General features: G+C 43.8%; 1 protein-coding gene across 1 annotated transcript in view; it reads right to left on the reverse strand.

The window, feature by feature from the left end:
• Nucleotides 1-1,475: 1,475 nt before the first annotated feature.
• The window catches only part of COL21A1 (collagen, type XXI, alpha 1), a 209,669-nt gene continuing 193,622 nt past the window's right edge, over nt 1,476-17,522 (reverse strand). The window contains exons 28-30 of the mRNA XM_015408301.1: nt 16,366-16,566; nt 5,528-5,605; nt 1,476-2,081 (exon numbers count right to left, since the gene is read on the reverse strand). Of these exons, the coding sequence (XP_015263787.1) occupies nt 1,894-2,081; nt 5,528-5,605; nt 16,366-16,566 (467 nt within the window). The 3' untranslated portion in view covers nt 1,476-1,893. The remainder of the gene's footprint in view (nt 2,082-5,527; nt 5,606-16,365; nt 16,567-17,522) is intronic.

Consider the following 17,522-nt stretch of genomic DNA (forward strand, 5'->3'; position numbering starts at 1 on the left):
ATTGTTAATTACTGCAATTTTGTTGCATGGTTTCTGTATGTATTAAACTGTACTTGTGGCATAGTAATCAAGTTTTATCACATTGGTTGTGTTATATTGCATTCTGTAAACACTGTAATTCTCCTTTAGTCTTAGTGCGAAAGATGGGTGATAAATGAAATGAGTAAATCGTATTCGACTCTTCTAATATATAAAATGCTTCACAATACTTTCTTTTGGCTTAATTATGCTTACAAAACTGTCAGAACAGTAAGAAGTGCTTTGATAACATAAGTTTCATAAAAAAGTTTTTTGGAAAACAGTTCTTTCTTCAATAATAAAAATTCACAGGTTTGTTGCCTAATGAGAGCTCAGAACTATGTGCACATGGAGACATTCTAGTCCTTTCTGTGTCCAAGGAAAATGCTTTGCAGGTACAGTGAGAGACTCCAGGTGTGTGTCTAACACTATACTATATAAAAGATTGGGAATTCCATGCATGTGGGCTTTGGATTGTACTTAGAGGTGACCAAACATGTAAAGAATACAAGCAGCTAAATAAAAAATTGTACGATGTCATTCGTGTGGTGCCTGTGATAAAATGTGGCTTGTCGTAAAACAAAACAAAAACAACTTGCATTACCACAAATTCTGTAAACATTTATTTAACCTTAAACATCAAGAATATTATGACTGACAACAGGAAATCCATCACGAAAAGGCCAGTTATAAAGCTTTGGTTAAGTGCAGTAAAAGACTCCTAGCAATAATACTTAAAATGACTTCAAATTTTAATGGAAATTCTACAACTGAATTGATTAAAATGCCAGCAGCACCTCTTGATTCTCATTTGATGAAATAAACAGAGAAATGCCTTGCTTAAAATATACAAAGAAGCAGTGAAACAAACTCTATAGGAACACAGTTGGCATAAGCATATCTTGTAAACCATTTTTGATGCCTGCAGTCCTATGAAGCTTGGGAAAATGATAGCACCCAGGTCTATAGTTAACGATTAATATATTTCAAATTTTTAAAGTTCTGCTGTGCAAACAAATGACTTTAAAAAAAATCTTTGCGATACTAAGAAACCAAATTTTCAAAATTGTTTACATTAAGGTGCCTACAAAGGTTTCTTAGATCATAGATAGAAACTGATAATTGGATCTTTGAATAAATAGTACAAAAAGGTAATTACATGAAGATGAAAGGTAGTAAAACGGACTTTTAAAACTGTTGGGGTTATGCATTTCCTAACAGAAACCTGACATATGAAACATACACAATGGACAAGAGTCACACACCAATGAAACAACAGCCTGAGCCAGGCCATGTTTCCGTTAAAATTAAGATGCTGCATATATACGCTGAATAAGAAACACTTCACAGTGATTTTACTCCTGATCACCAAGCACTTGAGGATCCAGTCCAGCTTCTGGTGAAATCAATAAGCTCTTGCCAGTGGACTTCAAAAAGAAGCAACAATGTAACTGGGCAAATATTGTAGAACAAAATGGACTCTTACAGGATACTAAAGCTACAACACAGCTGAAGTTAGTCATAACTGTCATTGGGGATAAACTTAGTCATGACTATTTTGTTCCCTTTGTCTCAATAAACTGCAGTGATGTCCAACTTTAACTGGATCAATGCTTGGAGATTTACAGTTCTCACCCTAAGCGGAGTTGCACTCGTCTAAGTCTACTGAAGGGTATAACTCTGCTTAGGGTGGGCTCTGTTAGTAAACCCAAAGAAGCCACATTTTTAGTGTCTTAAAACTGAATGTATACCACATTCCAAACTAGAGGTACCTTTGTTCCTGGGACAGGGGGTTATTGCTAGTAATCTTCCTGAGACAAGAGTGAGCATAAAAGGCATGCACCAGGCCTAATTTGCCAACTAATATTTCCCAGATTAATAGTTTGGGCCTTTTCTAAATGGATCTCTTCCTACAACTACACTAAAGCATAAAGACGGATCACAAATTCCGGGCGGTCCAGGTTGACCAGGAATTCCAGGACTTCCACGATCTCCATCTTTACCAGGTCCTCCAGGTTCTCCAGGACGGCCTTCTTTGCTTATCCCATGAGGGCCTTCAGGACCTTAACAATACATAAAGTAGGCATGAGAGAAATGTAAAATATCAATACAATGCAACATTACGGCTGGATATATATTTGTAGCCTTATCCACAGCCTCAGAGCATTAAAATACTAGATCAAATGCAGTTTAGGTTTAAAAGCCCAAATGTCCATGAGGAGACCTCCACCTATGGAATGGGATCTTTCCTGCCCCCCAATTCCAGTTGAAGCCTGTTATGCTCCCAAAAGCATCCTGAGAGTGAGGGGACTCTTGAGAACAGGATGGGTGCAACATAAATGCTTGTATTGGGAGGGAGGAATCAGCACAAATCATGACTGCTTGTGAAAAACCAACTGCTCTTTTGCTTACAAAGAATGACTTTTGACCCAACCTACTGAACCGACTTTAAATCTTAGTGTCCTAGCATTCCAACACACTAGAAACGACTATTAAAAGGGGAGACTGGATCAGTGTTCCCTCTAAGCTGAGTTAGTGTGAGCTAGCTCACAGTTTTTTAGCCTTCAGCTCACACATTTTTGTCTTTGCTCAGGAAGGATGGCTCCAGAGCAAACTAATTTATGCCGTAGTCAAATCGCTCACTCACAGCTTTAATGCCAGTAGCTCACAAACTAACATTTTTGCTCACAAGACTCCACAGCTTAGAGGGAGCATTGGACTGGATTGGCTACAAAAATTACCTTCTTAAAAATATCTGAAAAGTCAAATTCTGACAACACAGCTTTGACTATGTGGCTTTGAATGAGTTCCAAAAGGGCTGGCATCTTCTGGAATGCTCTGGTTTCAGACTGGAAGTTCAAAAAGCCATTCAAAATGCAAACTGAGACCAGTATGGGAAGTGCTGTCACCAACTTCAACATCCCTGAGGTAGGTTCTCACCTATGAGGCTCCAAGGAGACCAAAACCTCTTCACTGCACCAAATGCACAGAATAAGACTGACAGATAGAATACATCTCAGAAGTTTCAAGACACAGTTGCTCAGTTGTAGACAATCATCAGGCCAAGAATTAGAAGGACTGGGAGCAGGGAAGGAAGCAGAAATATACCGGGGAAAAGGATATACCCCAAAGCATGCTAAAAGCCAAGACTTAACTCTCTCTGAAAAGCATCCAAAAAGAAACGCCTGGGAGAGAGCCTTTGGAAAGCCTGGAAATCAGCCCACTAAGCTACTTGTCTCCCTGGACTGTTGTTATTCAGGAAACACTCACAAAAGGTACACACTGCTATGAATAGTGCTATGAAAGTGAGAGACACAGGCCAGATGCAGAAAGGCGGACGTACACAGGGAATGGAAAACCTGGAAATTAATCACATCTGCTTTCCAGCTTCTGTGTCATTCATGGAGCCACAGAGTTGTACCTATGAAGCATTCTGCTGCATGCTCAAACAGGCAGGCTAGAAGGTGCAGAACAAGACACTGCCCACCAGTATATACCAGTAACCTCATCAGCCTAGAACAGCAGCCATCCTCTGCTCGCTGTCTACTTAAAAATGAAATGCATACAGCTGGCCAACTTCTAGTGGATCAATTGCCTGGTTTTTAATAGATTAAATGAATTGGCATATCATCAACATTTCTTTTGAGAACATTTTATAGAGGAAATAAATAGTTTATTCTGGTTAAAACAGCTTGCCATTCAGCAAACAAAAACTACCCCCAGTCTTAGAAGAAAAAAGTTATTGTTAGTATTTTTTTTCAATCATCTAGCACTCTTGGCAGTAAAAGTGGGCTTGCTGTGAACACCACAGGCATTGCATGTGGGGAAAGGAGAAGACATGGAGAGTCTAGTCACAGAACCTCACAGTAATTCAGAAGTGTATCCTAGTTGGTGGGGCAATCAAGAAGACTCTTCAAAGCCAATAAGTTCTAGAACCAATAGAGGATCTTGTCCCAGTTGCTGCAGCAACCGGTCCCAAGGCTCCTGGTCTCCTTGGTCTGGAGCAGCTTTCTTTATGATTCTGCGTTCCTCAAACATCATCTTCAATCTGCAATTATGTGTTGGTTACCGATTAAAATCTATTCTGCATTATTATAAGTGGCTTTAATGGGGAGGAATGTCTCCTTTAGAAACCTGTCTTTTTTCCTTTGACAGCAGCATAGGAAGCCTGATTTTAACTACCGGCACCAAAAAGGGTTTGTTTATTTATTTATAATTCAATTTATATCCCACCCTCCACTAAGGCTCAGGGTGGCTAACAATTGGGGCAAAAGCCATATTTAAAACAATTATAGAATAAAAACTTAACAATAATACAACAAAGTGCTGGTGCTCTGATCTGGATCTGGACCAACGACATAAGTTCCAAAATGGCAGATAACCAGTCTTCTTCCCAGGGCCCGCTTGCACCCTGATGGTATCTCTGCCAATTTTCGGTGGCGGTGCATTGGTGGAACAGTAGCGGTGGCGGCTCCTACTCAAAAGCCTGGCAGAAGAGCTCCGTCTTGCAGGCCCTGCAGAACTGCGCAAGATTCCGCAGGGCCCGGATCTCTTCTGGGAGCTCATTCCACCAGGTAGGAGCCGCCACCAAAAAGGCCCTGGCCCTAGTCTCGGCGAATTTGATGTCCCTGAGGCCTGGGGTAGTCAAAAGATGTTGGGCCCCCGACCGTAGTGCCCTTGGGGGAACATATGGGGTAAGGCGGTCCCTTAGGTATGCCGGACCCTGACCATAAAGGGCTTTAAAGGTAAGAACCAACACTTTGAAGTGGATCCGGTACGCTATTGGCGGCCAGTGCAGTGCCTTCAGCACAGGCCAGATGTGGTCCCACCTAGGAAGACCCATCAACAGCCTGGCTGCTGCATTCTGCACTAGCTGCAGCTTCCAGATTTGTGTCAAAGGCAGCCCCAAGTAGAGAGCGTTACAGTAGTCCAGCCTCGAGGTGATCGTCACATGGATCACTGTAGCCAGGTCATCACGGTCAAGGAACGGAACCAACTGCTGTGCCAGCCAAAGATGATAAAAGGCCGACTTGGCAGTGGCTGCTACCTGAGCCTCCATCATTAAAGAGGAGTCTAGGAGCACTCCCAAACTCCTAACCTCCGACAGTGGCACCAAAGGCGCCCCATCGAAGGTTGGGAGAGGGAGTCCCAACCCTGAACCGCCCCGACCTAGGCCCAGGACCTCCGTCTTCACTGGGTTTAGTTTCAGCTGACTCAGTCTGAGCCAACCAGCCACGGCTTGCAACACCTGTTGAAGGTCATCTGGGTCAGAGTACGACTGGCCGCCCAGCATCAGATAGAGCTGGGTGTCATCCGCATACTGAAGGAGTCAATCCGCTCTTCTCTTCTTGCCTGGCTGCAATTTGAATTGCAGCCATGCACATGCATGCCTGACCCTTCACAAATTGACAGAGATCCATGAACCTCATAATGTATGATTTGGTCCTCAAGTTAACACTTGCAAGCATCTCAAAAGCAAAATGTCAGGCTAGGCAGGTAAAACACTTACCTGGAGGTCCTGGAGGGCCTTGTATCCCAGGAATCCCAATTCCTTGGCTTCCTTTAGCTCCATTTTTCCCAGGTAATCCTGCAAATTACCAAACACGTATTAAGACCAAGAATCCCCAGCTGTGCAGCTGGACATACCAGCATGCTCTGAGAAACTGCTAGTATGCTACGAAGAATAAATTAAATAATTAAAGGATCACCAAGTTCAAATTACTCATACACTAGAAAGGGCTGCCTTCTTAATTGTCTGCTCTAATGCTCTGGCCTAGCTTATTTTTAATCAGCTTTCAGGGTGGCTTAGGTAATTTTAACCAGATAGAACTGTATCCAAACCATGGTTGCCATGACCATTCTGCCTCTCTTTGACTGAGCTCAGTCTCTACTCCTTGGCCTGAGCTCAGCCCAACTGTACAGCCAAACTCAGAAAAGTTTGGCCAGCTCTCATGTAAAAGGTGCTTGCCAAGAAACTTAAGTGGAGAAGGCTATTCTTGTATCTCTGAAGGAGTTACTGCTTTGGGCTTGCTTCCTTTGAATTGTGGGGGACATCACCCAGATGTGATGAGTCATGGACACACACTGTAGATAGGCTCCTCAAAATGCAAGTCATAATTTTATACGTACTCATAGTAACATTTTGGTGCTTGAAGAATCAACTGTGCTTCCAATTTTAACACAGAAAATGTGTCCCTAGCTATGAATGAGACATTTGAAATACATTGTAAAGTAGTAGAGTCCTAATTTCAAAAATGAAAAGGTATCTTTGGGATGAAACAGGCTAGGATCCTAAGCAAGATGATCGTATGGAAGCTACATTCCACATACATTTAAGATGGCAGATCAAACAAAAGCTTTGAAATCTAAGAACAAATAAACCCCCATTTGTATCCAACTATGGAGTGAAGTTACCCTGTTTATATTTTCAGATCACATATATCAGTAACAAATGTTCTTAAAATAATCTGGGGGTTTGTTGGTAAGTTAGAAATCCCCCCCCAACAAAAAACAAAGATAAAAAATCATGGAAAAGCACAAAAGGGAGTCAACATGACAATTAAAAAATCTTCAGCTGGTGGTACAACTGAAGCTTTGGAGAAAAAGAGGTTTAAATATTTCTAAAAAATGTATTATCACTTTGTTTAAAACTCTGGAGGAAGATAAAGCCTATCGAATAGCAGAACAGCTCTGACAGCTCATGAATGAGTAACAGTATCTGCCAACAGACATTAAGTTTTTAGTAGTCCAAGCAAGTATTTTAAAAGTTGGGGATCCTAAATTCTCATTCTTCAAGATGTCCAGGAGGCAGCATCAAGATCCAGGATATCAGCCTCTGCATTTAAATGCTGCAGTAGCTGAGGCCTAGACAGCCATTTTAGCACACTTCCTAACTCTGTGTTCTGATAACTCAGTCAATCTTCTGCATTTCTTCCACGGGACACCAATCCTCAAAAGACTGCCTCTCAAGACTGAATTAGCAGAGGCAACTTCAGGTAGGATTTCCTCACTTCTTTATTTCCTGTGCTGATACATTCATCATGACACCTAGCAATGATAGTCCTTGGCCTGGTCTACACGTGCAAGAGAATGAGATGGTAAACTGCTGATGTGTTAGAATGGACTATGTTAGTTCAGAGTGCAGGTTCCCAATTGTCAGTGTCTGGTGGTTTCATGGGCAAGTCCAGCAAGGCCGGGCCCTCTGACAAGCTTCTTGGCATGTCTCAGAAAGCAAAAGGGGGAGGGGGGTTGACCTCACCCAGTTCCCTCTTCCCTGCTCCCTCCAGGTCACTCCCCAGTATTCTCCGGACCATGTCTGTGCTCTTTCTCCTCAGCCTGCCTTCACCCTGCCTTTTAAAGTCCTCCCTGGGGGTGAAGCCTCCCCAGACTTCCACTGGGGGCGGTCCACTTGGTGTCCTCCTCAATTCAGGGAAGGATTGCTCACATCGGCCCCAGCATTCGTAAGTGTGAGGGAGGCAGAGCCACCCTAGACACCTATATAAATAACGCCTTGAGAAACTAGCACAGCATACAAAGTACTTGACTAGAACCTGTCTCTCTTGGTGCGTTCAGATGGGGCATTTTAGCCAGCATAAACTGCTCCAGTTGGAACCGGAGCAGTTTGATCCGGAAGAGACGCAATCACGCTCACCCCCTGACTGCGCAGCACATCGCAATATGCCCGTCCACACTTCAGGCACTCACCAGAGTGCATCAGCGTTTTTAAAAAATTTTACACAGTTTGCGCATGCGCATAGGCAGGCTTCCTTATAATGAAGCCTATTGGCTGCCGCTCGGCTCTTGGGACGCATGCGCGTGTTGTTTTATTATTATTTTTTGACAGGGAAAATGGAGCCGGGAAGGAAGGAGAGGGGTGAAGAGCGCGGGCAAGCGAGGCCGGGCATGCAGTCTCCCGGGGAGGGTCCTAGCGCTGTCAGCTCCTGCAGGGGAGGTGGGGTGCAGATCCTCTCACATGCATCGCCCCCTCCCGCCTCTCCTCCCTCTTATTTTATTTTTTGCACACGTGAGTCAGGCCCGCCGCCGGTCGCCCGTTGACGAACTCCCCTCCCTTTCCACCGCCCCATCTGGGGCTGGCGCTGCACGTGTGTGACCCATTTCGGCTGGGGAGAGTGCCCAGGAGGAGAGTTAGTCAGCAGCAGCCGAGGAGGAGGAAGGAGGGAAGAGGTGGGGTGGTGGAGGAGGAGGGTATGGTGGAGTCATGGAAAACACTCTGCAGCCGCAGCCAGAGCAAAAGCGGCCGCAGCAGCAGCAACAGCAGCGGTGGGCAGGGGAGGAGGAGGAGAAGAGGCGGCTTTGTACAGGCACAGAACAACCTTTTTAAATTTATTAACAACGGGGCAAAGCTTCGCCCAAGCGCACATCGGCTACTAAAAAAAAAAGGCAGCCAAAATTCGGAAGCCTCAGGCTTCCGAATGGAAGTGGCTCTGCACTGTCGGAGAGCGATCAAATGGGGGGATAATGCGGTTGGAACCGGTGCACTCAGGATACCACCACTTGGGGACCTAGTAGCAGAATACAATGGTTTAAAGGCTGTTTGCAATGGTTAGGGACGGAAGGCAGATGTTCGCCGTGTGATCGCCCGTAAGTATACCGATTCCAACCGGCATCTATGCCGGTATAAATGCCCCGTCTGAACGCACCCTCTGAGTTGGTGTTGGGTTTTTTGGCAGAAACATTTTATTTAAGTAAGGCCACTCTACCTCTTTATTCTGCTGCATAAGTAGATAAGGCCTTAGAGACTGCCTTTCCCAGAGCATCATGTGTACAAGAAACACATTTCTATATGTCTGAAATTCTAAGACCTGCGCAAACAGTGTAGCAGCACCATTCTAATTCACTAAAGCATTTCCCCCTCCGTTGTACTAGGCTAGGGCAAGAGAGCAGCACTAATTTTGAGACCTTCTGGCATGAACAAGGGGCCTGGACTTAACATCACCTTTTCATTATGAAACACTAGGAGTAAGGCCCGTTGGGGGAAGAAATACAACGGTATCTAGAAGGAAGCTCCAGGTGAGTGTCCCAGCTGTGGCTGGTGAGGTGGCAGAGGGAAGGGGAAAACAGAGGGAGGCAAGCCATGTTTCTTTCCTTCTGCTTAGCTATAAGGCAGGGCTGTCTCAAGTCATTTTGCTGCCCCAAGTGGGTAGTATGGGAGGACAGCCTCATGGTAACAGGTATGGTTCCCTCCACCCTTGACTTATGTTGATTTGCCACATGACGGAGTGAGCTCCTGTCTCTGGTCCCAGCTCCTGCCAACCTAGCAGTCCAAAAGCAAGAAACTGCAAGTAGATAAATAGGTACCATTTCAGTGGGAAGGTAAAAGCATTCCGTGCACCTTGGCGTCTAGTCATGCCAGCCACATGACCACGGAAATGTCTTTGGACAGCGCTGGCTCTTTGGCTTGGAAACAGAGATGAGCACCGCATCTCTAGAGTCAACTGGCTTTCGAGCAAGGGAAACTTGTACCTTTACCTAGTTGCAGCTAAGGTAGAAAACCTCCTCCTCCTATGCCACGTCTTCTGGGTTCCAAGAGTCTGGAAAATAGTTCCATAGCCAGTTTACAGGGTTGCCAACTCTGGGTTGGGACATACCTGTAGATTTGAGGGGTAGAGTCTGGGGAGGGGAGGGTTTGAGGTGGGGAGGGACCTCAGCAGGGTATAATGCCATAGAGTCCACTGGCAGCCATTGTCTCCAGGAGAACTGATCTTGGTCATCTGGACATCAGTTGTAATAGCTGGAGATCTCCATGTGCCGCCTGGAGGTTGGCTTATGTTAATTTGGGTCTATGCAGTGGCAGCTAAGGTAGAAAAGCACCTTCTCCTACGCCATGTCTTCTGGGCTCCAAGGGTCTGGAAAGTGGTTCCATAGCCAGTTACACAGTTGCCAACTCTGGGTTAGGAAATACCTGTAGATTTGAGGGGTAGAGCCTGGGGAGGGGAGGTTTGAGGTGGGGAGGGACCTCAGCAGGGTATAATGCCATAGGGTCCACTGGCCAAAGCAGCCATTGTCTCCAGGAGAACTGATCTTGGTCATCTGGACATCAGTTGTAATAGTTGGGAAATTTTCTGTAGGGGAAATGATGTGCTGTGGCTGGGGAGATCTCCAGGCCTCACAGGGAGATTGGGATATATATTTTACCTCAGGACTCGCAACAGCAACAGCAGACTATTTAGGATGTTAGAGGCAAAGGTCAATCAGGCCACATACGCAAATGACCTCTGTGTTCTGACTGGCTATGGGGAGGAGAGGAACAGCAAACTGTTTAGAATGTTGGAGGCGAGACTCTGGCAACGCAGCCAGTGGATAGGGACAGCTTCTGAGTGACAGATCATTCAGCCAACTGATTTTGGAACGTGTTGGAATGTTCAGGGGAGTCCATGACCAAAACATAATTATATATAAGAAGAGATTCTGTTTTCTGCAGTATTCTATTACAGGGCTGCTGCTGCTTCCTTCTCATGCTGTGTTCCCTACTCCCAGCCAAGAGAATGAAGGAAAGATGCTCTCTGCAGCCAGCTTCAGTAGCCAAGGCTACCACTGCAATTCCCAAGAATGGCTGGGAAAGGGGAGAGCCAAAACTGAATCTCATCTGCTCTAGATGAAAGAAAATGAAACCAGCTAGCCCTCCCTTGGCTAGGCCCAAGAATTTATTCCTATTTGTTCCTCAAGGATAGCCTATTCTTTTGCCCTCTCCCCAATTATTAAGTAAGGGTAGCACAAGAGAGAAAAATAATAATAAAAGACTGAGCTGTTGTAACACATTCTACCTGGGGATGCCCTTGATAACAATGTGGAAGATTCCACAGATTCAGAATGCATCAAAAATATTAACTGGGGTTAAGCAGGCTCCTGCAAATTTGAAAGTTTTACATTGGCTGCCAATTTGCTTCCACATTCATGACCTGGGACTCTCATATCTGAGGGAACATCTCTTACCACCTTAATGGCAGCTCCAGACTGTTAGTGGCTGCTCCTATTTTATGGAATGGCTGTGTCCAAGGACCTAAAAAAGGCACGTACACTTCAAACATTAAAAAAACTTTGTAAAGCTGAGTCTCTAAGCACACACACTTTGAATGATCTCTGATTAAGTAATGCTGAGTAATGGCTCCTCTTTGTATTTTAGGTTTTTAACCTGTTTTTCTTGCATGATTTGCTTTGAGTTCCTCATTGTGGGAGAAAAAATGGGTATAAGTATGTCAAATAAAATAAATAATGCACTTTAATTTCAGAAACTATGGCTTTTCCTACATGTTTATTGGCCGTGAGTTCAACGCTTCTTGGAAGTGGGTTTTTTAATGTTTCCCCACCCTCTGGGGGTTTCCCCAGCTTTTCTCTGATCTTTCTCAAACCTAGTTTGCTCCAAAGTTTTGAGAAAGATCACAGTAAATCCTGGATGACTGCTGTCTGGGTGGGAATAATTGGGATTTTCCATCCTACATGGCAGCAATTTTCTGTGACCCTGTCCCTGCCATCAGCCATTTCCTCTTCCCACCGCTAGGATTCATTAAAAAAAAAAGAGACTGGCACTAGAATATTGCTATATCAACATACCATTGTAGCGACATGGTGTAGCAGATTATCTGAATTCCCAGAATTAATTTGAAAAAGTCAGTCTCTAGCACCTTCTTTGATTTAGACACAAGGAAAAGGCATACCTCTGAAAAGGAAAGGCCTAGAGACTTTTTTTAATATAAAGAAAGCTGGGAATTCAGAGAACCTGCTATACTTATAGCTATAGCAGAATATAGATCTAACAATATGGTAGAGACAGTTAAAAAAAAAATCACAAAAGCCCAGGTGGCCCGGGGAGGGGAGTTGCCACTGCTGGGGGATTAGGGCAGGGAAACTGCAGGGAAAATTGCCATGTGGAAGCCATATTGTTGCTTTATCTGCAGATGCACCAGTGATGGGAAACCACAATATCCCAGCCCCATGTGAAAGACACCTATAAAAGGCCAAATGGTCTCCAAATATTATCAAATTATAGTATTTTAAAAAAATCTGGACAGCCTAAAAATATCAATATCAATTCATAATGAATCATTCAGCATTTAAAGATGAGTAACTGAAAGCCAAGTCATCCCTTCTGATTAACCTGCTGATATTCACATGGTAAGGGTGCTTGCATTTGTTTTGAACCGTAGCTGAAAGACATCCACCTCAGCTTTCCCTTTGCAGTTACCACTCTGTATTGGATGTATGGGAGGGACAGTATTCACATGGATTATTATTGTGTATTATTTGCCCACTCAGTTTCTTTAGAAACTTGGGTTGTGGTAGATTGTTCTTTTATTCCATCTATATTTTTATTCCAACAACATGGGCCAAATTTCACAAGTGAGGCTGCTTTCCTTTCAGCCCACAGTAGCTGCAGGTCCACACTGCCATAAAGGTCCACACTGCCCCATTTTGGACCTGTATGTAAAACTCCATGGCAGACACAATTTCATCCATAGGACATCCATACCAGCTGCCCTGGGCCTGCGCTGGTGACCCCTACTGTCCTGAAGCCTACACCACCTTACAGCCAATTGACACTTTGCTGGAATGAAGCTACCACCCATGATTCCAGAGCCTCTGGGATTGTAGGTGGCAACTTCACTCAGACTAGGCAGCAAAAAGCTGTAGGGTGGAGGGCACCTCTGAACATTCTTGTCAGCCAGGCCTCTAGCTGCCATGGAGTGAGGGGGTGCCTCTGGAATGTTAGGTTTCTGTTCTCTGTGCCTTCAGTGCTTTTTTTATCTCTGTAACATGAGAGTTTGGCCTTGGTGTCTAGCATCAGCTTTCTCTTGGGAAAACAGACCCGTTAACTTTGGTGGGCTTTTACCTATTCCTTAATTGGCTCCAGGCCATCAGGGGACCCTCTTGAATTATGTATATCTGCTTGCTCTGCGTGCTTATTGTCAGTTCTAACATGAGATGTGTAATCTGCATACTTCAGTGTCTCAATAAACCTTACTTTGTATGAAAGTTGTTGGGAACGGATTGCTGCAGGAGTCTGACAGTTCTATAGATATGCTCACTGAACCTCCAGTTTCTGCAGCTTCAGAGATTCTGGAGTCACAGGCAGCACAGGCCAAGCTAGATGTAGCATCTGCCACAAATTACAGGCAGACATAACATCGGGAAAACAAATATACCCAAGTGCTTCAGGGCCCAATTAAGCTTGGGGGGACAGGGGTGTAGGGGCTTCAGCCTTCCCTCCCACACTGTTTTCTCAGCTGAAATGGCCGCAGGGGGCTCTTTTACCCTTATGTGGGCACCCCAACCTGGCTTGTGGTAGATGTCACATCTAGCAGCAGGCGTTGGTAATCATCTGCAGGGGGGCAGGCATCCCATTGCATCCTGTGATTTTGGAGGGCCATGCTTGACTTTTGTTCACGGCTCCAGAATCACTAAGACTTGCCCCTGCTTCAAGGAGAAAGAAGAAAGTGCAGAAACAAATACCTCAGAGAAATCCACTGGAACTTAATATGTAGGATACTAAGTGTAATGTAAGGTGAACATGCAAAGTAGCCTGGGACCCTTTTCTGGAAAACTAACATAAAAGGTAACATAAGATCTCTCTTTCCCAAAACTTTTTTGCGGTCATAATTCAGAAGCATTTTTATGGATTAAAAACTACAGTTTGGTCTCTTCTCTACATGCCATAGTGTGGAGTCCTAATTGGTAAGGAAATGGTTTGTCCACTTCAGTTTGCTATGAAAGTAGGCATCTTTAATAGATGTGGAAGCACAAGGGCCAGTTACATTCTTCAGACATCCTCCTCTTGATGTTGCCATCTCTTAGGACTGTTCCGATGGTTAGGGCTCCTTTGGAATGGACTGCAAGAGCTGGTGCAGAAGCCACGGTCAGTCACTGCATTTCGGAAGGCATGTGAGACAGTTTTAACCCAGCAAGCATTTGGTGGAAGGTAAATTATTTCCACAGACTTGCCTGCATTCATTTTAATTCTGTAATCTGTGCTTTTTAAATCAATGCTTTCAATCTGTACATTTTTAATGTTAATTGGACTGTTACCTTTTGTGCCCTTGCAACCTAGCACTAATCACCTTGGGTCTGAGGAGGTAAAGTGGGGTATAAATGTTTTAAATAAATATAAGGGGTTTAGATCTACTTGCCAAGTGTTTGAGAGATATGGGTTGCAATCACACACACTAAATAATCCACTTTCCAACTGGATTTTACTGTGTGAACTGGCAAAATCCGGTTGGAAAATGCATTGAAAGTGGATTGAAAGTGGATTATTTAGTGTGTGTGATTGCAGCCAAGATTTTATAGTGGTTAAAACCTTAAATGAGTACACTTTGAAATATAAACTAAATTCAAAGAATTTAGTTTATAGTCATGCTCTGTAAATTATTCTGCTAATGTAATCATCCTGGTAACAAGAAACAGATACATGCAGCCGTTGTACCACAATGATTATTTTAAGGATCAGTGTCGACTCCTACCCACTCACCCCCAGAACTGCTTTAATCACATTTTTGTTAAGATTTGAAGAATTCCATCACTGGATTACAAAATTATGTTTGAAAATAATTAAAGCACCTAGAAAAATCCCTCATTCTTATACAAGAAACTATTTTGTGGAAATGTCTTGAGCACACATAGCTTTCTGTGCTCTGTTTAAGGCCAGCTTGGTGTCAGCTGAGAGGACAGGCTCTGGCTCCCAACACAGCAGTAGATGGGGAAGAGAGAAGGGGAAGCTGCCTTGTTGCTGCCAGATCTTGCCCCCTTCCACTACTAAGGCCAGGAGTTCCTACAGGCACACAAGGAATACCAAACATGAGGGGGAGGGGGAGACAAGAAGCCCTCTATTGCTGACGCGAGAGAAAAGGAATACAAGAAAAGGACAACAAAGATGGGGAGAGGATCTTGTTTAAGGACAATGCCTACAGTGGCGTGTACTATTCAGTTTTCAGAAACCCCAAATAAGGGGACGTTTAACTGGCTTATTGGAATGGCTTCCGAATATGTGATGAAAGTCTGCCTTAGAGCTATGACTCATCCTGGCAAGAGCAGTTACAAAGAGTAGTTTGGAGCATCCGCAGAGTGCCAGTATCCCTCCACCCCAAGAAAAACTACACATAGCTCACATGTAACAGAACAAATGGGCAGGTTTCCAGTCAGACAACAGGACTTCCAGGCAGTTGAACCCTGGCATTTCTTTCTTTAGAAATAAACACTGGGATAAGCACAAAGCCAGAGATGATAACATTTCCTGTTTGCCTAGGCTTAACAGCTCATTAACAGCAAAGTTGCTCGGACCAGGTCTTTACAGCTGAACACAGGTTGAACCCGCATCTGCTGTAACATGTAGTTTGGCCCTCAGAATTTGGCTTGGATAAACTGGGGCTCAACCAGATGAGATGCTGAACATTCCATGTCTATGTCCACCACGGGGCAAACAGCCCAACCTGGAGGATTTCAGATTGTGAAAACTACAGGAGAGGAGCTTTTTTTTAAAAAAATTAAACTTTGTACCATCATCCAGATCCAAAGCAGGCCAAAATACACTAGTTGTTTACGGGGGGAGGGGGGAGAACCTGGCAACATTTCTATTAATAGAACTTCCAGCATCATGTGAGCATTCAGTGCTGTTCTGTCACTACTATACACACACCCCAAGTTGGTGGTTGTTGCTATTGTGAAAAATTTAGTGTTCAGTGCTGTTTGGCAATGAGAATGCCCAAAGTAACACTGCAGAATTCTGGGAAATGAAGTCCATTGTGTGTCTCACACATTATACACTGTGAACCACAAAATCCAGATGCGCAACACATGCTACCAAAATGGCATACAAAACCTGGGGATCAGGGGACAGAAGAGGAGCATGAGAAAACTGGGAAGTGAGGGACTGGGGGAAATGGAAAAAAGAGAGAGTTTTTCTCTTTTTTGCTTCAGATATACAATCAAAGGAAAGGACAAAAGAGAAGAATTCAAGGCTGTAACCATTACATTGAAAACATTACGATCTACCAACTTTTGTCATCTGAGCTCAGGGAGTTCATGTTTTGGTGGCATCTCTAATGGAGAAGGAGCTTGCCAAAAATAAGAACCAGTTTTCAATTTTCAGTGCCCAACCTTCGGCAAAGAAATGTAAGGAACATCTTCAACCAGTTTGTATATCGCTGGGAATTAGGGGAAAACTTAAAGGCTAGGAGCAGGTTAAATAGTCTCCAGCCCATTGCTCCTTCTTTAATCCTTCTTCAAAATGCAATCCATTTGTACTAACTGACCTTTGCACTTCACACCCAAGTAGATCTTGTTAAACAAAGGAGAAAAAGAAAAAATGCTTTGTGAAATAGGCATACAATTAATTACCTCTTGGTCCACGATTTCCAGGACGTCCAGGAGCTCCTGTAAGACCTGGAATGCCATCATTTCCTTCCAAGCCAGGAAAACCTCTAGGACCTTGTGGGCCAATTGGGCCTGGTGGGCCAGGAGGTCCTGAGGAAGGATTGTGAGACTGGCAATGATCGCACTGTTGCAGCCTTCCATTCCGAAGTATGTTAGGCAACTGAGCTAAGGAGAATTCAGACAAAAATGCTTAGGATCTAACAGAGTATGCCACTGCATTAAAAAAACCAACAGCCTGGAAAACACCACACCATATAAACTTGACTTTAATAAGTATTTTCAAAGTTGGATTCAGCATGGTCAAGTCTCATAATTTTTTTGAAAGAGATTTAAGCATGTGATTAATTCTCCCTTTGAAATCAACAGGATAGGCCTGCTTAATTTTGGCTGGTTCATAGGTTCATAAGTAGACATTTACACATTGCAGATGATTTCAGAGTCTGTCATAGGGCATACACACAGTGTTGGAAATGTATGTGTTTACAAGGTCTGACGGTCCAGTCATTATAGGGTTAACTTGTTTACCTAGTATTGCTATTGTTTCGACTGACCTGGAAGGGAAACCTGGCAATTGAGCCAATGGGGGATTAGCCCGGGAAAAGTAACTTCTGTTGTGATAAGTGATTGGTTGTTTGTTCCAGGTGACTTCCTTTCTAGGGGTCGAGAAGAAGGACAGATTCTCCATTACCTGTGTGTTAGTGTGTAACAATGGTTGAACTGTAGGCAGCTTAGAAATGTAGCTCTTAGAGGTTTTGTTTATTTGTAGGTTTCCTGTATACCTTTTACCCTTAGAAATAAAGGTTTTTAAAGGCAAAGAAATCTCTTCTTTCCAATAGAGCAAGATCCATTGATACTCTGAGTAATTTAAATACTTTTGACTATTTTACAACACACAGTTCGTGAGGGATACTGGCCAGCCTGTTGGGTTGGTCCTAGAATGTATTAATCACTAACTGAAGTCTTCACATTGTAAGGGAAGATTACAGTGGTGTCTTTCAAGGAAGTGTGTACCATTACTAGCCTTCTCATTAAGGAAACTCTATTAATAATCTTCAAAGAAACTACAGTCCTCAAAGCACAGTCTCAACAGAACTGTCTTCAGTCCTTATCTCTCTTCCTGA

Source organism: Gekko japonicus, unplaced genomic scaffold (assembly GCF_001447785.1).
Source record: "Gekko japonicus isolate JY-2015 unplaced genomic scaffold, Gekko_japonicus_V1.1 scaffold383, whole genome shotgun sequence".
Classification (NCBI taxonomy): domain Eukaryota; kingdom Metazoa; phylum Chordata; class Lepidosauria; order Squamata; family Gekkonidae; genus Gekko; species Gekko japonicus.